Source organism: Protomyctophum parallelum, assembly GCF_964188405.1.
Source record: "Protomyctophum parallelum genome assembly, chromosome: 20".
NCBI classification, from domain to species: domain Eukaryota; kingdom Metazoa; phylum Chordata; class Actinopteri; order Myctophiformes; family Myctophidae; genus Protomyctophum; species Protomyctophum parallelum.
Genome location: NC_139718.1, coordinates 24,527,340 through 24,551,357, shown reverse-complemented (window position 1 = coordinate 24,551,357; position 24,018 = coordinate 24,527,340). Strand labels below are relative to the sequence as shown.

The following is a 24,018-nucleotide window of genomic DNA, read 5'->3' as shown; positions in this document are numbered from 1 at the left end:
CAGTGCACCGCACAGAGATGGACTCAATTTCCGGACACATTTATTGGAGGAACTATTTAATGAGAATCTAATCTTTTGTAATTTTAGACAATGCAAGATGTCTCTTATCCAGTGAATGTGAGAGGAGGGAGTGGGTGCTTTCCAATTGGTCAAAATCCTAGCCAATAGTGTGCACCACATGTTTGAGCAGGCAGGGTTGCACATCAAGTGGTGGAAAGTGTGTGGACCACACACAAAGTAGAAGTAGAAGCAGCTCACTAGTGTGAAGGTTCAGCATTGGTGAACTATCAGCCGGCACTGGCAGTATTGGCACTAACCAATGGGACAGATACATCTACTACACACCTGGCACTTCAAAATCTCTTTGAAGTGGCACTTTGACGGCACTGCCCACCAGCATATCAAAGGAACAGCTGAAGTGCTGCCTGGGCTTGCGTTTTGCTAGCTCAAAAATAATCCACTGTGACACAGAGACACGTGCCGCTGCAGCATGGAGCAGTGCTGTGTGTTTGCTCCGTGTTTAGGAGTTTGGACGTGCAGCAACATGAGTGGACGGATCTGAGCTGATATCGGAGTAACCGGTGCGCAAATGAAGGTGAGCGGTGGGAGTGGATGGGAGCGGTGTGGGGGTAATCAACACGAGCGAATGAGCGAGCGAGACATCAGCCCTCTGGAGTGAAGAGCGTTTTTTCCCCCAATTCCACTCGGCTCACATGCTCTGATTTCAATATAACCTGAAATTGGAAAGTCAGCTTTCATGACACTTACTGGGAATAATCGCTAGGCTGCCACCAAAGAGATAATTAACTTTTTGGGTCAAAAGGGTCAGAGGTCAAGGTCATAATCATGTATAAAGGTGAAAATCGAGAGGCTGGGCATGTTTTTATGAAGCTTGGTGGAAATTATCAGCTCACAGTTTGAGAAGAGAATTTGTTTAAATTGGACATGCAATTTCACAGCTTCATAAAATCCCTCTTGGCACTAAAACGATTATTTAGATAAAATGATAAGTAAATCTTCTTTTTACTAATTGATTAATCATTTCACCCCTAATGCAAACATGGCCAGAGGGGAGTGTGTACTGTGTTTAACTACCGGTACTTACAGTAAAGTACTCTTGATGAGGTTGTGGTGCGTGTTTCCCAGGTGGTGCAACAGCAAAGGAAATGTTCGAACGGCTGCAGCCCTCACCACCTCATCTTGGCTCTGCAGTGCTTTGGAAAACACGCACACGCGCCATGTCTCACATACACCCTGATGGAGCAGGGCCAGTAGTGTTACACACTCTGCCTGAATCTGAGAAGCTGGGGAGAAACAGGTGGTCCTATTTTACCTTTTTTCATGGAACTGGTTCTGGATCGCACCACAAACATCAACAGGCTATAAACCACTTAAAAACTATAATTAGTCGACTGGTCCAAATGGACAATATTTAAGACCTGAACACAAAGAATAAGGGAATGGGGGAATGAGGTACAACAGAAAATATCTAGGAATATGTAAAGTAACATGCAAGATTTGATACGCATTGTCAATTTTTTTTCTTTTTCTTTTTTCTTTTTCATGTTTGTTTGTACTGTGTTTGTCTTTTGCTATTGTTTTTTCACATTTTTGTTCAAAAAATGAAGTGACAAAAATATATATATATATATATATAATTAGTTGACTCGTGTCCTCTATACTATGCGTTGGTTGAAGGCCTAAAAATGTACAATACAACACATTTAGACATTATTACTCTAATAAAGCATTTTTTTTCTTTCAACGCTGGTTGAGAATTTGTGGCAATGGTACTTACAGTAGCAGGCGGAAAGTCTCTGTGCCAGGGTAGGCAGACTGGAAGGGAACCCTGCATTCCTATAGGCTGAGACAGACTTGTGCTCACACACCCAAGGCAGAGACAGCATGGCACACACCCGCCGCTGGAGCCCTTCTTCGCCTTGACAGCTCACTGTATATGTACGCACATAGGTGCACACATTGGAGAGGCTTGCATGGTTTCCACCGCCATCGGTGTATGAATGTGTGTGTGAATGGGTGTGTGAATGGGTGAATGTAATGCACAATCTATATAAAGCGCTTTGGAAAAAAGGTTTTACAGTATATACTGTATAAATGCACCATTTACCATTCAGCTTGAAAAGATTGCATGGAAGAGTGCATGCGTGTGCTCATGTGTGTGGGTGTATGTGACCTTACTTGTCAGGTAGACGAGAGAGTCCAGCACCCTGACAGTGTGTTGGACAGCAGACTGTTTAAGGGCGAGGTCAGTTTCTGGTTTAAGCCCTCCTTCTAATATTGACTGACAGCTCTTCAGGGCCCTGCCCAGAGTCTCAGTGGAAACCCACAGGAGAGAGGATGGCCTGATGTAAAGAAAAAGAAAAATACAAATATTGGCCCAGCAGAGGCAACACCCTGCTACTATTACAAACATTTGCATTTGAAAGTTGGTTAAAGTCTGTTGACAGAGGAGAAAACTATTGTCAATGGAGGTTATGTTTTGCCCCTGTTATTCTGTCTATTAATGTGAGAATGGATGGGTGGGTTTTAATGTACTGTGGCAAGTTTGATCCAAACAATCCAAGATGCTCCTATACAACAGCAATGTCAAGTCAGCAGAACAGATGGTATGGTTCCAAGAGCTGGCGAGTGATCAAAACAGTTTAGCGTCCCACAAAAGATGCCTCCGATATGTCAGATCTTTTGGCCTGGTAACATCTCCAGGTGAGGGCTTATGAAAAGAAATCGTCACCAGGCACACCACCAGGCAAAAGAAAACCTAGTGGCACAAGAGCAGACCTGTGGCACAAGAGCTGGAACAGATGAACCTGTCATGGGGAGAGGCTGCCAGGCCAGGGATGCAAATGGAGAGTGCTCATTGAAGCCTTACAGTATGTGCCACAGGGGAAGAAGAGGAGTAAATAAGTAAGGTTTGATTAACTTTATTAGTCATATTTCAGGTGTAAATAGCATAAATATTTCATACGATACAGACTGAACATCAATTCTTATGAATATTTTCATGTGGTTTCATATGGCCATTAAGTAAATTTTTTTGTGTGTGTGTGTGTATATATATATATATATATATATATATAGTGTAATCAAAGTAAGCTTGCATAACATAATTCTACTGACTGTTTAAGAAAGGTGGAAGGACAAAAGAGGGAAAGACAAAGGCAGAGCAACTGAAGAAAAAAAGCATAATGCAAGTGACCTGGTGGGCGAGGAACAGAGGGCAACCAGGTGCAGGATGAGGGCCAGCCCCTCCAGAGCAGAGAGGGTATGGAGAGACCGGGGGTCACCGCTCTCAGAGTTCAGAGAGGTCAGGAGCTCTTCCAGACGGCTGTTCAGCAAAGTCCAAACCTTGCTCCGCACACGCATGTCCCTGTAGACACAGACATGTTAGAACACTAATCTCTCAGGTCTTTCAAGACTACTGTACCACCTGTTGTTGTTAGTAGGAATAAACACAGTAGCAAGGAACTGGGAGGAAGTGGACTAAGAAAGGGGAGGAGGCTAACCAAGTTCTTGTTTTACACAAAAAGGAAAAAACTAATCGTTGCCAGTTTGGAACAACACAAACAGATTAACAATACAATGACAGAAACACACAAATAAACACAACGGTACACAAATAAAATAAGTCTCAGTCCCTACTTTGCAAACCACAAAGTGACTTGGACAGTTCATTGTGACAGTGGCCATAAGGCCCCATACGATAATTTAATACCTGCACTCTGTTACTGACTGACTGATACAGTATATATACACACACGACAACTATCTGGGAAGACGTTCATGGACATAATATGTAAAAACTTCAGTTTCAATTCAGTTTAAAGTTTGAGAAAAGAGCCAATAAGAACAACACATAACACCTTACTATTCTTTCTGTCCATTTCAACACATACTGTATCATACTGAACTTCCCATTGCAATCAGAACGGCAGACTCACTCCCAATCTTCAGCCATAGTCTCAAAACTCACCTCTTCAGACTCCATCTTAGCCCGTAGCACTTGCACTAACCTCAGTGACCTTACAGGCGTATGCAAAGACTAAACTTATGTATTGCATTTGTATGCATTCATGTAGAGTAGACATCACACTCTATAGTGTATATTCATAGTTTCATTGTACAGACATTCTACTGTTAGACGGATGTTAGGCTCTTAGCTTGCTTATGATCCTTGATGACTATTTCTATGTATTTCATGTGTTGTTCTGGACTTAGTCAGCTAAATGCCTAAATTGTAAAATTGTGAACTCACATTGGTGGTGCCCTTTGTGTTTTGCTGACCATGGGGCTAACTGGTAAGCAAGGTCTTTTAGCAACCGTCTCCCCTTCCTCCAACTCCTTCATCACAACGGCAACCTCGGCTTTGAGAGCAACATGTAGAAACCCCTCTGCACACTGTACAACATAAACATCAAGACCAGGGTGTGTTACAGCAATTCAGGGTTTGTGTAAATGGGGTACACACACACACACAGATAGTAATGCCACATTACCTACGAAAGCGTCTATTAATGTTCAGTACAGTGAAAAGGGAAAGGACACACAGAAAGAGAATACAATGGAACGCTACCTCAGCCTGATTCTCTGTTCCGACAGTGTGCGCCAGCTCCTTGCACACCTCAGTGACTCTCGGCCTCCATAACAATGCAGCGCTCACATAATCCGGAGCAACGGACAAGAGGAAATCAAAGACCAGACAGAGAGATTGGCTGACCTCTGCCCCCAGTCTTTGGCCTGCCCCTCCCAGAGTACACACACATTCTAGCAGCTGCATGGGCTCAAACCCCAGAGTGTGTGCGTGAGTGACACCAAGGCACTGGAATACACTCTGAGTCAGGTTGAGGAGCTCTCCTTCATAAGGCTTTTGGTGCTCTAGCTCTGTCTGCGTGTGCGTGCAGCAGTGTGTTTCCAGCAGATGAAGGTAAGATGCAAAGAATTCCTGGCCCTGCCTTTCAGGAAACCCTTCCAGCTCCACCAATCGCCTCAGCAGCACCATGGAAGACTTCCTGAGCCTCATATTGCCGTTGGCCAGTAAAGAGCACGCCGATTCCCAGGCCACTCCAATGTCACTACGAGACACCCCTCCCCTCAGAGTGTCGGTCAGAACACTGAGCGTAACTGCAACCAGTGACTCCAAGGCAGCAGGTGAGGACAGCACCAGGGGAGAGGGGGTGAGGTAGGTGGACTGGCACGTAGCGGGCGTACAAGTGAAATGCTCAAGTGTTACAGGCCACAGACTCTGCATGTGAGAGTCAAACGTGTGCCTGTATCCCACCAACATGGAAACATGCTTGTAGAGAACGCTACTGAGGTCCTGGATCAATCGGAGCAGCTCCTCAACAAGGCGGTGGTAGATGACAGGTCCCCGGGCTCTGAGCATGTGCAGTAAGGAGCAGATCACGGCGGACACTGACACATGGACGACATCACACTCTGGAGCTGCAGCCACTCTGAGCAACCTCCCCAGCACCCACCTACTGAACTCTACCACAGAGTGAATTGAAAACAAAGCATATCTGATTTTAGCTGAATGTTTCAAGGAATGAGATAAGATAGGTTTAGTAGTTATGATTAAAAGATCACCATAAAACGAATAAACAGACTTTACTGGTCCTTTATTGACATGATATACCATTGGGGAAGTAAGACTCAACAAATTAACAAAAACATATCTAATGTATGGATTACATTTGCAACAAGTTTATAATAGAATAGTTCACACTGTATGACATATAGGATATAGAATAACAATTCTCACCAGTGCAACTCTGAACAGTGTCTGTGTACACAGCAGGTGGGCACGGACAGGCAGGGTTGGCGAACATCAAATAGGACGATTTGATTATGTGCTTGAGAAAATCCAGCAGCATCACACAGGGAGGCTGGGAAGTAGACTTCTTACTCAGGCCGAGTGCCACTGTGAGAAAATGTACATCAGCATATATCAATATTATTTTATACGAACCTGTAGACTTAGGACAATAAAGGCTACTAATATGTGGATCCTTCAATTAACATTAAACACACCCAAAGGACAACAGCATTGTAACATTTTGACGATTTTGTAATTAAAATCAGGGTAAACGAAAACCTTCAGTCAGTGGTGTGACACTGCAGGGTCTCATTTACCCTGATTATATTGTTGTGATATATAACCTGGACTTTATTAACAGGTTTACAATGACTGCTAAGACGATAACACAGAAAGCTTTTTAATTGTTTCCATTGTGGTCCAAGCTGAACGAAGAGGGCATTCCACTGAGTAAGAATTGTGCAGTGTCCTGTCACTCTGTCATGCATGCCACACTCACCGATATCCACATCTGTCAGTATTCCGTCAATAAACTGACAGAGTATCTGTCGAGGTTTCTGTACAACCTGGTTGTAGTCGACATCACTGGCACTGAAAACACCAAAATATACATATATAAATATATAAATTAAAACTATATGTTGTTTCTAAATATATATATATATATATATATATATATATACACACACAGTCACACACACAATAATTGAGTTGCTCATGCTGGACCGATAGCTTATTGGCTAAGCAAGAGCTAACTTTAGCCGGTCGGCTGCAGGTTCACCTCGAAAGTTCCTGGAGAGCAGGTATCATGGCAGACATTTCCAGACCTTCCATTTTTAGGACAGGGGGAGAACGTTTTAGTTTACAAAGCAAACTTCGCTAATGACGAGGCTTTCTCGGGTATAGGAGGCCACCCGGTGCAGACATAATAACATGCCTTCCCAGTGGAGCCTTTCGAATGCTTTCGCTCCAAAGTGACGTGATTTGTGTTTTGATACGGCGGCCTACGAGGTTCATGCTACTACACAGTAATGCTGTGCTCAGTGCGACCCGGCCGCAGCTCTCGTTCAATTAAGTTCAAGTTCACTGTAAGTGCAGCATACGTGAAGTTGCGAATGCGATACTAATATTCCACTGCACTAGGGCAGATGAGGTGAGATCATGAGACAAGATTCCTTTACAGGATCTCCTCACTGGTCACAGTGGTCAACAAAAACACCTTGGAGACCTTTAACAGGAGCCACAAGGTTTGACTATGCATGCACCTCTTGGTACCACAGCACCTCAAAGGCCCTTAAAACAAGGCTCCAGTCTCCAGACCTCCCAAAACTAAACGTCTGGGTTTCCGAGGCTACCCAAAACAAACTGGTCAGGCTCCTTGGCCTCACCCCCCGAACCCACCTCACCCCTCCCCACTTTGACAGGGTCGACGACAGAGTACAGCATCTTGCAATGGGTCTGGTCCACAGACCACAAGATTCGATACACCACCAAGATACCCATGTACCTGTCTAAATACTTCCTTAATGTTAACGAAGTCCTGCACACCCACAACACCAGAGGGAGTGCAACGAACCATGTACAACCCAGATTCGGCACAAACAAGGGACTCAATTATTTTCGCTCCTATGCCATCAAAATGTGGAAGTGGAACGCCCTACCAACAGTCATTAAGACATGTGCCTACGGACGGCTGCAATTCGAAACTGGCCCCTGAATCCTTCCCCACCGCCCCCCCCCCATTTTTCCCCTCACTGTATATGTTTATTTTCCCTTTTTACCTCCTTTATGATAAATTCCTGTTCTGTTCTTTGACTAGTGTCTATTTGTACGACTCTAAATGTTTTGATGAATTGAACATGGTGGACCCTCTTGTAAACAAGTGTAATGCTTAATTGGGTCGTCCACTCACAGTTAACAGTCTTTGTATTGAGTTTGTGCTTGAAATGTACTGTAATTCTGCAAACTGTTAATAAATATTTCAATCAATCAATCAATCAGATATACTGGCTGGCTGCACAAGGCTAAAATGGTAGCCTACTGCCTGATTTTATAAGCTTTTAAGTTTATCATCTATAGCTCGGTTCTGATACCTTTACTTTTGGGAAACGATACTGCGAAAAGGGTATTCGCTACTGTTTTTTGACGACTCAACCCCCGTTCTACCAGTGCAGGTATATCCTGCCACGGAACCTATTCTCTGGGCTAAAGTGAAATAAAGATGAGTGTAACTGTATACAGCTAGAGCTGCTAGACTCTAGTATAGACTACTAGAGGCTATAGTAGCCTATAGATACACACTCGCTTCCAAACGGAGCTACAAATGTCATTGCTGTAGTGTTTGTTCAGTAATAGAGTCCCCCCATCTCTCCACCTCTTTATTAAACAGAAAGTGAGAGAATTCATAGGCTACACTACAGGATAAAGGATAATCAAGTTAAATTGGAAGCTGATAAATTCGTTCTCTCCTGATTGGATGAAATTGGTGACCTGCTATTTTTATTTTCTGTTTAAAGAGATGGAGAAACACTCTAGAAATGATCAGTATTCTATCAAGACCTTTAACTTTTCTTGCGTTAACCAAAATAATATGCTAAAACAGCCAGTCGTAATCACAATTGTGATGATGTCAGCACATTTGGCTATGGCTATGGCCATTTGGCTATGGCAGTTTATAGCCCATGGAGTGTTTTGTTTTTTTCAAAACTAATGCTTGGAATGGATTCAGCATCATGAGAACCCCCTAGACATGTCACATGCTACATAAAGCATGGTGAAATTTGGAATGTTTTGCCTTCTATAGGTTGTTAATGGTATGGTCACATATGCCAATTATGAAAATTGCTCAACATATGCAAGTTAGCATCCGGCAGTTTCTACATGCTGGGGATCCATACTCAACATTTCTAACATAAAACTTTGGTGTACTCAACAGACTAAAAAACAGGCAACTAGACTAAAAGGTTTGGGCACCACTCTGCTCTAGTCTATATTGTCAAATTTGCTCAACGCTAGCTGGGTATTTCAGTCAGTGCTAATTCGAGATGTACACACATTTCACATACTTTTCAGGGAATAATGTTTTACTAATCTGGGGTAGCTTCACTTTCCAAGTATTCAATGAGACAGGAGATATGTGACAAACCATAAATGTAATAGATTCACTTTAATTATTAAATAATAATAACAATACATTAACATTTAAAAGGCATAAAGTGTCACAGAAAGAACGGGTGTGCATGTCATTATTAATATTCTGTATCTCCTTCGCTGCTCAAATTTGGCAGGTCAAAAGCTGAGTTCTCATATATAATGCATATATCAATTAGCCTATCTTATAAAATCACAGACAACAGCAAAAGGACCGGCCAGAAGCAGTAATTTTCTAACTTGACATAAATCATTTGAAATGATTGGATAAAGAAACTGATACATATATGACATCTTTGACCAAAAAAGTGATCAAAGACAGTGAGGGCAGTTGCCAAAAAAACTTTATGTCAAAGAACAGTGATGATGATAAGTGGTAAATGTTGTAGCCTAAATGTTGAAATGCATTAGTCCTTCCAGGCAGTTCAGTCCTGATTGGTTCAACTGTTGGCCCTCTTCATCCCACGGCCCATGAGGCAGGCGAAAACAGTTGGTTCAACTGTTGGCCCTCTTCATCCCACGGCCCATGAGGCAGGCGAAAACAGTCAACACCATCTTGGGTTTCACTTCCACCAAGTCATCAGGCAATGCATAGACACGCGCTCCCATCTTACGGGCCACAGAGATAGCATACCTGAGAGAGAGAGAGAGAGAGAGAGAGAGAGACAGAGACAGAGACAGAGACAGAGACAGAGACAGAGACAGAGACAGAGACAGAGACAGAGACAGAGACAGAGACAGAGACAGAGACAGAGACAGAGACAGAGACAGAGACAGAGAAGGAGTGACAGAGACAGAAGTGATGGCAATATTTTCCCTCTGTTGTCAATGTGCTGTAGAATGGTTTCAGTTGAAAGAAATGATGTGATGTGATCGGTGGTCAGATTATTTACTTGGCATTGTTGAGTTTGTCTGCGTCACTCAGCACTCCTTCCACTCCTCTCTTCACCATCTCCTCTCTAACAGCACTGGGAGCAATGATGTCAATCAGATCAATCACAGGTAGACTGGTGCTGATCAGCTTGTCCTGAAGACAACATAGAAAAAACAGCACATACACACAACCATTACAATTTTTACAATTTACAATTTAGGCATTTAGCAGACGCTCTTAATCCAGAGCGACTTACATTTAAGCAAGAACAAAGCATGGGAATACATCACATAAAAAGCATTTATCATGAAACATGCGTAAGCTAAGAAAGTAACAGTGGAATATTTATATAGTGAAACTATACATACACTATACATATAAACTATACATCTTTACTACTATGCTATATATGTGTACTATGGCGTGCTATGACTACATACAATACAATTACAGTGCTGTCTACATAACATGCTATAAGTCTGTATCAAATGCTATATAATCCAACAGAAATGCTATCTAAGGGTTTAGGGTAAGTGCTAAGGGCCATGATGGAGTCTGAAAAGGTGGGTTTTCAGGCTACGGCGGAAGATTGGGAGTGATGCTGCAGTTCTGACTGCAATGGGAAGTGCATTCCACAGTTTTGGAGCCAGAAGGGAGAAGAGTTTGGGACGTGTGGAGCGTTGTCCCGGCGTTTTTAGTGAGGGTACTTATTACACAGAGACAGAGGCAACAAGGACAGATACAGAGCATGAATGTGTGTATTTGACACACACACACACACACACACACACACACACACACACACACACACACACACACACACACACACACACACACACACACACACCTTGAAGCTGCTGATCTGCGTGTTCTTGTGACCTTCGCTCAGGGTGGAGTTAACCCAGTTAAGGATGATGTGATCGCCTACTTTTTCTCCATCTCCAAGATCTGACAACACCAGCATTGTGTACCTAGTATAACACACACACACACACACACACACACAGGCACGAGCTAAAATTAACCCCAATAAATAAACTGCATACTGTAAAAGGAAGAGCAACATTGTTTATTCAGCAGGTGAGGTAAAGAAAAAGGGAAAGTAATTTGAAACGAGGACAGAAGATCACATTTCAGCTGGGCATGTCAAAGATACGTGTAGGTTCAAATTGACTTCAGGAAGTACATTTAATTAGTAGGATGTTGTCATTTGAGGCTGCTTCTGAGAGCTCCAAGAAGCTCCAGTGCAAGCCAAATGTTTGTCAGTGTTGGGGTTCCCACCTGCTCTGCTGTGCTACGCAATCTTATGTATAAATTCATGTGTAGGGTATCTGAGTCAGTAAATGACATCATTAATGTCATCACTAACACGATACGTAGTTCTGTCAGGTTCTCCTCCAGACTATGGAACCATTGGCGAACTTGTCTGTATGTTCGAAACTGAATATGATGGAACTCTTTTTATTGTATGTTTTTCTATTTTTTTATCTATTGTGTTGTTGTTCTGTACTGTGATATGGATTCCCCTGAGTCTGCAATAAAGAATTAATCAATCAATCATTAAGCTACTACTAGATCGATTGTTGGCATGGTCAAACTTAAAAGCTATTAAACCAATCAAACCAGTAAACAAAGCAAGGATTCTGGATTATGAGGACTCAGGTCATCATAATAATAATATTGACTGGTGGACCCTTAGCAAGGTTCAAGAAATTACAGGAAGAGTGCAAAATAATATTAATTCTGTTGTCTCTTGTATTGTCTACTATGTGTTCTGCCGTGTACCATTGCACCTGCATGAAAGCATTGTATTGTACACATTGTGTGTCTGTGAATATCGTCAGTTGTACTCCTTTTGAACACTGGATTGTTACAATCATATTAAGTGTAACTTAAATAGCCTTTTATGTAGACATAGCACCCTATAGTATAGTGTATATGCAGAGTTAATTGCGACGGTATGTCTACTATGAAAATCTGCAAAACCTGTCCGACGATCCGTCCATCAGTCATGTCTCCATATGTGGTTGTCAGTGCATCACGCATTGTGACATCACGCCTCATGACACGTCACGGCACCATCAATGGCTGTCAGTCCATCAGGCCCATCACGCCTCGTGACACGCTCCGATATATGGCCATCTCCATCACAACACTGACCTTATCAAATGGATGAGCCATCAACTGGATAACCATACATGGCGAAGCATGGATCATCACCTAGATCTCCATATATGGAGCTGACCTGTTCTGACATTCCATTATTGATTCTACCCCACCGTTCCCATACGTCCTTGATCCTCTCCGATGTCTCCCTTTTGACTCATACCTGTCCATTCAAACTCTAGACGGGCCCGCCACAAAGTTATTAGTGCAGCCACGCCCGGCACCCGACGAAAACTAGAGTTCTCAACAGGCCCGAAAATGATCAAACCCTGTACACTCAAGACACTGCCCCCGCTGCCACCCTTAGATCTCCATATATGGAGCTGACCTGTTCTGACATATGTTGATCTGACCTCATCAAACCCTGTACACTCAAGACACGCTCCATATATGGCAAGATCTCATCAATCCCTGTACACTCAAGACACGCTCCATATATGGCCAGATCTCATCAAACCCTATACACTCAAGAAGACACTTCCCCCGCTGCCACCCTTAGATCTCCATATATGGAGCTGAGTCAGCTGACCTGTTCCATATATTGATCTGACTTCATCAAATCCTGTACACTTCTAGACACACTCCATATAATTATGGCCAGTACAGAATTAATTCCATATGTTGATCTGACCCCCCATGCCAAAGCGCCAGCGCTCGCCCAGCAGTCTGCCATCACTCAGGCGGATGCGTGCATGCGACCTCAGGGCGAGGTCAGATATTCCACTGTTATTAGCTTACATGATTCTTTTTTTTTTTTAAGATATTTTTTTGCGGCTTACGCCTTTTATTGATTTTTTTTTTGAAGGGACAGACAGTAGGCTGACAGGAAACGGGAGAGAGATGGGGGGATGACATGCAGTAAAGGCCGTGTCGGGTCCGGGAGTCGAACCCGCGGCACACTGCGACTGGATTACCAGTCCGGTGCCCAGACCGTTACGCTACGGCCTGGGCCAGCTTACATGATTCTTGATGAATTTGATGTATTTGATGTAATACCATGTTTTTTTCTTGCTTACTGTAAATCGCTCTGGATTAAGAGCATCTGCTAAATGCCTAAATTTAATTAAAAGTGTTTGTCATTGTGATTCTAACATGCAAATTAATTACACTTTTCAGCGACTTTTGTCCTGATATGCATGCTACAGTACCTTCTCATCAGTTGCCAGACCAGTGCAAGGGTGTGCATTGGGTTTCCCTCGTTGAGGTTGACTCCTCCAATGCCAACCAGAGAGAAGCGGGCCTCACTCGTCCCCAGCTCCACAGCATAGCTGCAGTTCTCTAGCTAATGAAAATGTAAAAAAAAATGACAATAATCACATTGTATATTTTACATTGTAACGTTTACGTTCCTAATATTTTTTATTTTAGTCCATTCGGTCCTATTCTTTGCAATGTGTGCATTTATGTGTGCATGTCTTTCATCTCTTTCATGCAAAAAATACAGTGTGTCTTCCAAAAAATAATTAAGGTGTATTGATTCATTGTTTGATTTATGTGTATTTACCTTCTTCATGTTAGCGCCCAGGACAGGGTAAGGGGGTCTATTGACTTTCCTCCAGTTCACTGGCACATTCACTTTCTCATAGAGCTGCAGAATCACTAAGGCATCACACAGGTCACTGTAAAAAGGAAGTACGTAAACCAAATGTGTACAAAAACATACAGTAACTGTTAACACGGTACTATAACAAGTGCAATGTACATAAATTGCTAACGAGTAGGCAGTCAATAAGCAAACACTGGTGACTGTATGACTTGTGCCGTTTATCGTATTTGTGCCCTTAAATTCAAGTAAAATTTAATTGTCATGTGTATAATATAATGAGTCAATGACATATTTGTTCTGGCTAACTTTGTCTTAACAAAAGGACACACCATTCCAAAACCAACAGCAAACACAAAGACTGTGTACACAATGCACTCATATCTATACATTATACTGTACATAATTTACAGCACATAAATTGCACATTATATTACAATGATGTGAGCATCCGCTATTCAGCAACCTGACTGGAAATAATAATAACTGTTGAGGTGAATGATTTGATGCTTCGCTAAAAACAGTTGTCCTTAATGATGGCCTTTGTGGTATACAAATGTTATAAAGTTGTGGTAGTTCTGTTTCAGTTTATACCAGTAGAGATGGTTGACATATGGAGAGACGCCCAATGAGTTCATCCAGTTCCGGAAGGTTCTCTCTTCTCTGGACTCACCTAGAAAGGGACCAGATTATAATTAAAGTTAGTTATTTTTCTTGTTTTATCTCTCTCTGTCTCTATCTCTATCTGTTCTGATTTAATGGTCACTTTCTGTAGCTTCTTAATATCAACCTGTGACTGTGAGCCTGTCTTTGGTGAAAGCAGTGACACTGACACAAACACGTTTGAGAAATTGACTACCGACTGTATAACGCCATCCATGTTTCAAAAAGGCAAAGGATCATAGACAAAACAGTAGTATGTATAGAATATACCATAAAATATGCTAGAGGCAGTGAATACGTTGCTAAACTAATCACATATTCACAATGTCCTGGGCTGGCTTTGCTTACTGGTTTGTTTACTGGTTTGATGGCTGCTTTTGTTACACTCCTCTGTCCTCACTTTCTGTCTATTCACTGTACCTCTCTCAATACATCTTAGGCTGAACAGCCAACAACTATTTCTGAATAATATACTAAATTCGCTGAGTCGGATCCAGATAATTATTTTTGGGAGAGCTATGCTTGTTTAGAGCAGGGGCTTATGAATTTAGACAACAGACCATAATTAATAATTAACTAATAACGTCTAAGGAGATTCAATGATTAGGAAAGTAAAGGCAACATAACATAAATACTTTTTTATTATTATTTATGAAGTATTTATGTTTAAATTACAAGATTTGTAGTATTATACAACGATGCAAATAATTCTATGAATGTATAATATGCAGATATCTTGCATAAACATATGTTTTCAGAGTTTAGTTTGTTACTTTGAAGTCAGTCTAAAGAAATCACACATGTGTGTGTGCATGCGTGTGTGTGTGTGTGTGTGTGTGTGTGTGTGTGTGCATGTGTGTGTGTGTGTGTGTGTGTGTGTGTGTGTGTGTGTGTGTGTGTGTGTGTGTGTGTGTGCGTGCGTGCGTGCGTGCGTGCGTGCGTGCGTGCGTGCGTGCGTGCGTGCGTGCGTGCGTGCGTGCGTGCGTGCGTGCGTGCGTGCGTGCGTGCGTGCGTGCGTGCGTGCGTGCGTGCGTGCGTGCGTGCGTGCGTGCGTGCGTGCATACAGTATGTGTTTGTGTGTGCCGGACTCACCCTCTATAACTGTAGTGTCTATGCCATTACTGTTAGACTTCTGCATAGCAGGGTGCATGTTGAAGAGGTTGGCTACGAAGGCCAGGTTCAGCTTGCTGTTTCCAGATGTGACATCATGAGGAGAGACAAACTGCCTGCAGTCCAGTCTGGCTGCCTGACAGAGCATCAACTCAGCTCTGTGCTCCAAATCAGGATGCTACAAAGATACATCAAGCATACATATATACTGAACAAAAACACAAAATATATATTTATATATATATATATATATGCAGACACATCTCTGGTCGAAACTGTTGACACTCTTGCATTTCAAAATAAGACAGAAATGCAGTGGTGTACAATAACTACCGTAAGTACATTAAAAACCCAGTGTAACAAGCTAAGAAACGGTGTAATTGCCATGACCAAATCTGCCAAATGTAACTTTATCAATGATAAAGCCGAGGAAATCAAAAACAATCCTCGGGAACTCTGGAAGTTACTAAACAACCAACTAGGCTGTGGTCAGAAACAAAAAACCAGGTTTACTAACATAAACATCAAATCGAATAACCCCACATGTCACTGGCCATGACAATATCCCCTCCAAATTTCTCAGAGACTCAGCCTTTTCCATAGCTCCAGTCATCACCCACATAGTTAACCTCTCCATCAAACAGGGACAGGTCCCCCAAGATTTTAAACTGGCCAAAGTAACCCCCTTGTACAAAAAAGGGAGTAAATTAGAACCCGGCAACTACCGCCCTATTTCTATTCTAAGCTCCATCTCGAAAGTGATGGAAAAAATAGTCTATGAACAGGTTGAAAAGTATCTTGCCACTAATAAATTGCTGTACGAGTTCCAATCTGGTTTCAGAACATCCCACTCCACTGACACATGCCTCCTCTATTTGAGCGACCACATCAAACACGAGGTGGACGCTGGAAAATACTGCGGCATGGTCATGCTGGACCTCCAAAAGGCTTTTGACACCGTGAACCACTCCATACTGGTTAACAAGCTTAAAGCTATTGGTTTTGATAGCACATCAGTGAGCTGGATGCAATCCTACCTGGAGGGGAGAGAACAGATGGTGGAGGTGAACGGAACACTGTCCCCTCCCCTCCCAGAAGGAAGCATACTAGGGCCTTTACTGTTCAGCTTGTGACTGCAACTTGTTCCTGTTCGCAGATGACTCAGCACTGCTGGTCTCGGACAGGAACAAACTGCAGGTTGAAAAGACCCTCAGCTCTGAACTCGGTAGAATCTGCACCTGGCTCGCTGACAACAAACTATCCTTACACCTGGGAAAAACTGAATCCATCCTCTTCGGATCAAATAGTAATCTCAGCAAGGCAGATGGCTTCTTGGTTAGAGTGGGTGACAATATTATCACACGAAAAGATCAAATTACCTACCTAGGTTCCATCCTGGAGGCCAATCTTTCCGGTGATAAGATGGCCACCAACGTAATCAAAAAAGTCAATCAAAGAACAAGATTCCTTTACAGGATCTCCTCACTGGTCAACAAAAACACCTTGAAGACCTTAACAGGAGCCCTCGTACAAGGTTTCTTTGACTATGCATCCACCTCTTGGTACCACAGCACCTCAAAGGCCCTTAAAACAAGGCTCCAGACCTCCCAAAACAAACTGGTCAGGCTCCTACTTGGCCTCACCCCCCGAACCCACCTCACCCCTGCCCACTTTGACAGGCTGGGATGGCTTAGGGTCGACGACAGAGTACAGCATCTTGCAATGGGTCTGGTCCACAAGATTCGATACACCACCAAGATACCCATGTACCTGTCTAAATACTTCCTTAGTGTAAACGAAGTCCACACCCACAACACCAGAGGGAGTACAACAAACCATGTACAACCCAGATTCGGCACAATTGGTGGCTCCTATGCCACCAAAATGTGGAACGCCCTACCAACAGTCATTAAGACATGTGAATCCCTTGACTCCTTCAAAACCGCTCTCAAAGGGCACCTACGGATGGCTGCAATTCGAAACTGGCCTCTGTAAAATCTGAATCCCCCCCCCCCCCCACCCCATTTCCCCTCACTGTATATGTATCTTTTCCCTTTTTGCTTCCTATATGATGAATTCCTGTTCTGTTCTTTAGCTACATAGAAGTGTCTATTTGTATGTCTCTAAATGTCTTGATGAATTGAACAATGTGGACCCTGTTGTAAACAAGTGTAATGCTTAATTGGGTCGTCCACTCACAGTTAACAGTCTTTGTATTGAGTTTGTGCTTAAAATGTACTGTAAATTCTACAAACTGTTAATAAATATTTCAATCAATCAATCAAAACTCAAGTACTGCAGTACTATTTTTTCCTTTCTTATATATTTTTAATACATTTTTTTTTTTTTCATTTTTAGAAGAAAGGGACAGGTACAGCTACAGAAAATGCAAATAAAACAGATTATTTGCCAGCTACAGTATCAGTAAGTGGCTTGCCCCCTTGCCTCATTTTTAAAATCCTACCTCCAGACCCCAGCACCAACCACCATTGACAAAAAAGGGGGAAATAATAGATTTGTTAAATTAACAACAAATTGTAAATAATAAAAAAAATCCTTTCTTATTTTTTTCTTTTACTTTACTGGAGTATTTCCAATTTTCAATACTTTTACTTCTACTAAAACTGTATAGTTACTAGTTACTTTGTATATTTTGATTATTATATCACAAAACATGCATTAACCACTTGTAGATCTAAAGTTTTCAAAGGATTCTTATTTCTTATACGTTGTATACGTGTATACATTAGAATTGTGGTAGGCCTACTTTAAGTACAATTTCATGCCAATACTTTTGTACTTACTCATACTCACTACATTTTTATTCCGTACATTTACTTATAGATAATGTTTACATTGTGGTATTGATATACTTTTACTTAAGTAAAAATTTAGTCTCAAAACTCAATTTTCCCACCACTGCAGAAGTGTAATAACAGCTTGGCAGGCACAAAAGCCAAAAACAAATCTTTAAAACAAATCTTGTTTAAAATAATAATCTGCCTAATGATGATGCCACTGGAAGACAGGTTTCTAAACTGCCCACAGCCCTCCTATGAGACAAAGATAGTAGAGTAGAAATAAATTGTGCTGTTTTATCATGAGCATTAGCGAGGACCAATTACATGAAGATAGACAACAACACAGACAGAGACATGTATGTCAGAACTATATGTCTGTGCATAATTACACCATTTATTTGTCCGGTTTACATGAAAGGAGAAATTAGTTTGAAGTGCCAACTGGAGAGTGGGGGACAAGGCATTGATAAGAGTCAGTTTACTGTAGTTTTCTATGACTGACATCTTATCTGACAGCATGATAACAGAGCTGGAAGGTCAGGAGATAAGGAAATTAAAATGTCTGTAATAATTTCCTCATTGCCTGTTTAGCCTCAGGTCACCCCTGTAAATAACTCACTGCATCCATGGCACGGTTGAATTACATTGATACTTTACAGCACCTTTGATATTGAATTTGCCATTCGGCCCTACCATACAGTACAGTATGTTCACGAGGAAAACATGAGATAATATCCGTTTCCATTAGGACAGGTCGAAGATTATTTCAAATTATGTTGATGTATGGACCCCAGGGGACCCACCCCAGTGTGGACCCCAGGAAGGTAGTAGCTAATGGGGATCCAAATAAACAATACAAATAAGATGTTCAATCACTCTGGGGGGGAAAAATAGAAGATCTACAATGCGATACAATTTAGATTCGATTTTGTGTAGATCGAAAAATAATGTGAGGCAAAGTGCTATTAAGTATTGCAGATCTATCGTAAGTGGTTAAGCTGAAGTGTAATGGATTAATTCCAAATATTATCAGAAGTATTCTGCGGCATGCACCGCTGGACTTGTGCCACTGCACCCACTTTGAGAAACCTTGGTTTATATAAGACTTACATTGAGGCCAGTCATATCCATGTCCACACTCATCTCAAACTCGTCCTCTCCTTTAGGAGAGATCTGGTCCAGCAGGTGGAAATAGGCCCTGGAGTCCTGCAACATTACATATAGCACATAGTAAGTTTACATTCATTGTGTGTGTGTGTGTGTGTGTGTGTGTGTGTGTGTGTGTGTGTGTGTGTGTGTGTGTGTGTGTGTGTGTGTGTGTGTGTGTGTGTGTGTGTGTGTGTGTGTGTGCGTGCGTGCGTGCGTGCGTGCGTGCGTGCGTGCGTGCGTGCGTGCGTGCGTGCGTGCGTGCGTGCGTGGCGTGCGTGCGTGCGTGCGTGCGTGCGTGCGTGCGTGCGTGCGTGCGTGCGTGCGTGCGTGTGTGTGTGTGTGTGTTTATACTGCATGGTACCTTGATGTCTTCGCTGAAGTTACAGATGAGCTCTGCTCCTGCGTTGCGGAGGTGGTGGTTGACCCAGCGAAGAAGCAACTCCTCAGGAGAGACAGACAGCAGGCGGTCCAGCTCCTCACCCTCTTGCAGCAGACCAATCAGAGCTAGACACAGGCACAGAGAATTTCAACGTTATTATAGCTCTGACTGTTCCTGGCGAGGTGAAAAGGCCTTTCAATGCACAAGCATTATTATTATTATTATTAAAATTAAAGAACAGGAGAGGGTACGACAGGGCACAGAACTGCCAAACAAAAATGTGGAGAGTCGTAGGGTTCCCAAGGCCTATGCAAAAATAATCCAATGCAAAAATAGATGAGTAGGGACTAGGGACTAGGGAGACCACTGTATAATGCAAAATATAGTTTTAATGTAGCCTACTCAAATATGCATTTTTTTAAATGTTTGTTTAGGCAGACAGACACAGAAATGACAAAAGATATTTCACATTTCAAGTACTTCCTCAGGCAGCTATGAATTGCTGCCTGTCTGTATGATTTTTAAACACTTTTTTCTCTTCTGCCTAAACTCCCTAAAGTAAACAAATGTAGCTGTTTATGCATAGGACACAGAACATAAGAAAAGAATAGAATAGAATAGAATAGAATAGAACAGTATGAATTCTTGGTAGTGGAAAAAAACTGAAAAGCAATAAAGTGCTTACTGTAAGCAGTGAGCACTGCTTACCGTAAGAAGCAATAAACATTCTGACATAAATGCTTAAGTTGCAAAAAAGCAGTCAGAAGTGAAAGTAAGCCCAGGCCGTGGCGTAACGGTCTGGGCACCGGACTGGTGATCCAGTCGCGGTGTGCCGCGGGTTCGACTCCCGGACCCGACACGGCCTTTACCGCATGTCATCCCCCCATCTCTCTCCCGTTTCCTGTCAGCCTACTATCTATCCCTTAAAAAATCAATAAAAAGGCGTAAGCCGCAAAAAAATATCTTAAAAAAAAAAAAAGAAGTGAAAGTAAAAAATAAAATATTACCATTGGTCAATAGAAACAAAGCAAGTGTGTAGAGACTGAGTTTGATAGTGTGTGTGCATGTGCTCAGCATACCGTATGTATATTATTGTGTCTTGCCTATGTGTGATCATGTATTTGCATGTGTGTGTGTGTGTGTGTGTGTGTGTGTGTGTGTGTGTGTGTGTGTGTGTGTGTGTGTGTGTGTGTGTGTGTATTGTATATTTGTATATTCTGACCTTCGTTCCTGCTGATTTCAATATCAGCAAACAGGCCAATCTTGATAATCTGCCAGAGCAACCCTAGGACCAAGTGCGGTTTTCCAGCCATGAGATCCTGTGCATCGATGTTTACCACAGTACAGCCTATGGCTGATGCTGAGTTGAGAGCCAACATCAGATTCTCCTACAAAGAAAAAATGATTGAGAATCAACATTAAGAAATGTGTGACCTTTTCATGGCTTCATCCTGTTGATGATACAGCAATTTTACAGATGGTCATACAAATATAACAAAATGGACGGGACCAGTACTGTAAATGAACACTGAGTACAAAAACTGGTAACAAAAACATTTTAGTTCACGCTCACAGAAATAAAATAAAATAGTACAACTTAATGAAATGATAGTGTGTCTTTATAAAACTATAATAACTCAGTTGTACTTGAATGTATGTCTCCCTGAAAACTCTCTGAAAAAGTCTGGTGAAATGAAAAATCACGAAGTGAAGTGAGGGGCGCTGTTATCATCTTCCAACATCAATACCAAAACATCTTTTATGACATAATTATCAGACAAAACAAACATTAAACTCTGTCCATTTCAATGGCGTTTTAAATGCTTGTTTAAAGAAAAACAAACATTAAACATGTAGGGATTAGCGCCCCTCAAAAATATACACTAGCCGATTTGCTCAGACACTATGACGTAATTCTCCATTCATTGTCAATGGGAATTTAATGTTTGTGTAGGACAGAAAACTACACTAATAGCTGAATATAGGAGGGGATACAAAAATACGTTGTTTTTTTTACACTTTTAGAGCATATCCGTGGTCATCATATGGAAATCACACATGTTGAACAAAATCAAGATTCATTTATATTCATAAAAGTTGATCTATGTCATCATGCAGCACGTTTTCATTCACAAAAAGTCATTAAGATTGGCTTTTTATGGACCTTTGATATAAAATACACAAAAATGTTTTGCCATCTATTGTTAGGTATGCCCATATGATGACCACGGATGTGCTCTAAAAGTGTGAAAAGCCTATTTTTCATTTCACCAGACCTTTAACCGTAGCTACTCACAGTCATAGTGAAGGTTGAATGTTTCTTTTCTTTTCTGTTGATGACTCTCTCATCAATAGTGTCGGGCTGAGACAGGTTGATCATCTTACTAAAGGGAGAATAAAACATTGGATGAGTCAGTGAGTAAGTAAATGACTGACTGTATGAGGGCTGAAAAGGAATGAATACATTAGAACGGTAGGATTATTTCATACTATACCTTATTGTGAGCATTACACATTGTTGAATGCTCTTCGGCATGTGTGTTCATTTGCTTATGTGTGTCTGTGTGTGGTGTGCATGCATGCAGTACTTCATGGTTGTGTGAGTGTGTTTTACCAGAGCAGGATTCCATCACGGACAGAGGTGAAGAGATTATCATTCTCAGGGTTCATGGGTAACAGATGACTGCAGTCTGGGTCGCTTGCTAGGGCTTTGTTGATCCAGTTCACAAACGCCACCTTCTCTTCATCTAAAATACAAACACCACATAGATTTTCATATACAAATACACATAAATATTTGGCCATATGGAAATACATGCTTTGATAATCAAGTTAACGAAACTATCTCCTCACATATGCAAATACACATGGAAATGTTGCCATGTGGAAATGAATTTCACACTCACATACAAACCCATACCTGTGCATGGAAATACTACTGTAGGCCTATATAAACCTATGCATGGAACACACATTTGACATCTTTATTTGCCTTCACATTTAACAAGAACTTCTTGAACACAAACAATAGCAGATGCACAAAGTTGGAAAACTCAACAACTGTTTCAGATACAGATTACGGGTACAGGAAGCATCTCCTCCTCCATATATGGCCAATTATCACAGACACTGAACCGAATTTAGGTAAGGAATGCCTCTTCCAGACTGTGGTCAAACACACACGCCCGAACGAACGCAAACACGCACGCACGCACTTACCGGAGTAGGAGTGTTGTGTTCCTTCACTGGAGATTCCTGACGTTCCTCCAAATGATCGGATCCCAGCTCTTCTGCCGATGGTTTTTTTGAACGTCTCACTGAACTCCTTACTCTTCAACTCCTGGTAGATCTGCACATGAACATGCCGTACTGTTACTCTCTCTCTCTGTGTGTGTGTGTGTGTGTGTGTGTGTGTGTGTGTGTGTGTGTGTGTGTGTGTGTGTGTGTGTGTGTGTGTGTGTGTGTGTGTGTGTGTGTGTGTGTGTGTGTGTGTATGTGCGTGCGTGCGTGCATGCGTGTGTTTCATGACCAGGTGAATGCACATGTTTTATGTGATAAGTATGTCATAAGCTCACCTACAAGTGAGTTTACGACATATTTGAGAATGAAAACAACAGAGAACAATTGGACAGAATAAGAGACATGGGAGAGAACACTATCAGACTGGTACATTATTTGGGTCTTACAGACACAAACTCTTCAAAGCTGATCTTCTCATCTTTGTTGGTGTCTCCAGCGATAAAGGTCTCAACGAGCTCTCGTATCCTGTAGCCTGGCAAGGAAAAACTGGCTTCTCTGAAGAGTTCCTGAAGCTCAAAGTCGCTCACGAAGCCACTGTTGTCGATGTCTGAAAACACACATTCATTTCACAAATACTGTACATACTACACAGAATGCTTATAATATTCACTCCACACTCTTGCATTACTAAACGTTGACCATTGACCACTTTCTTAAACCACAAATAGATTAATATTATGATCCATGCTGTTATCACGTGTCTCCCTCTCACCTTTGCATAATTATGACAGGACTATGGGTGGCTGTAAAATCATTCCCATATTTGAAATAATTGTAATTACAAAAGTAAGAGTGATGCAATCATTTGTGTGTGTGTGTGTGTGTGTGTGTGTGTGTGTGTGTGTGTGTGTGTGTGTGTGTGTGTGTGTGTGTGTGTGTGTGTGTGAGGGTGTGTGTGTGTGTGTGTGTGTGTGTGTGTGTGTGTGTGTGGTTGTGTGTGTGTTGTGTGTGTTGTCTTTACACTGACCAATCTTGTTAAAAGCCTCTCTGAGATCATCCAGGTCCTCTCTGGATATCTGTGTGATGTGGTTCGCCATATTTACTTCTCCT

The 24,018-nt window shown here is 41.9% G+C and overlaps 3 protein-coding genes across 3 annotated transcripts in view; 1 reads left to right on the top strand and 2 right to left on the bottom strand.

Moving 5' to 3' along the window:
* The window catches only part of atr (ATR checkpoint kinase), a 48,739-nt gene extending 41,961 nt beyond the window's left edge, over positions 1-6,778 (bottom strand). The window contains exons 1-9 of the mRNA XM_083792866.1: positions 6,615-6,778; positions 6,333-6,424; positions 5,780-5,938; positions 4,592-5,505; positions 4,274-4,416; positions 3,218-3,388; positions 2,200-2,363; positions 1,799-1,951; positions 1,106-1,304 (exon numbers count right to left, since the gene is read on the bottom strand). Of these exons, the coding sequence (XP_083648992.1) occupies positions 1,106-1,304; positions 1,799-1,951; positions 2,200-2,363; positions 3,218-3,388; positions 4,274-4,416; positions 4,592-5,505; positions 5,780-5,938; positions 6,333-6,424; positions 6,615-6,667 (2,048 nt within the window). The 5' untranslated portion in view covers positions 6,668-6,778. The remainder of the gene's footprint in view (positions 1-1,105; positions 1,305-1,798; positions 1,952-2,199; positions 2,364-3,217; positions 3,389-4,273; positions 4,417-4,591; positions 5,506-5,779; positions 5,939-6,332; positions 6,425-6,614) is intronic.
* The window catches only part of LOC310878260 (serine/threonine-protein kinase PAK 2-like), a 155,621-nt gene that overhangs the window by 64,902 nt on the left and 66,701 nt on the right, over positions 1-24,018 (top strand). The window lies entirely within an intron of this gene.
* On the bottom strand, positions 9,061-24,005 carry pls1 (plastin 1 (I isoform); the record flags this gene model as incomplete). Its single annotated transcript, XM_083791222.1, has 15 exons — positions 9,061-9,617; positions 9,877-10,010; positions 10,705-10,828; positions 13,172-13,305; positions 13,528-13,642; positions 14,161-14,239; positions 15,322-15,517; positions 19,251-19,346; positions 19,651-19,793; positions 20,891-21,056; positions 21,965-22,052; positions 22,283-22,415; positions 22,888-23,017; positions 23,355-23,515; positions 23,936-24,005. The coding sequence occupies 15 exons, from the start codon at positions 24,003-24,005 to the stop codon at positions 9,479-9,481; spliced, it is 1,908 nt and encodes a 635-aa protein (XP_083647348.1). The 3' UTR covers positions 9,061-9,478.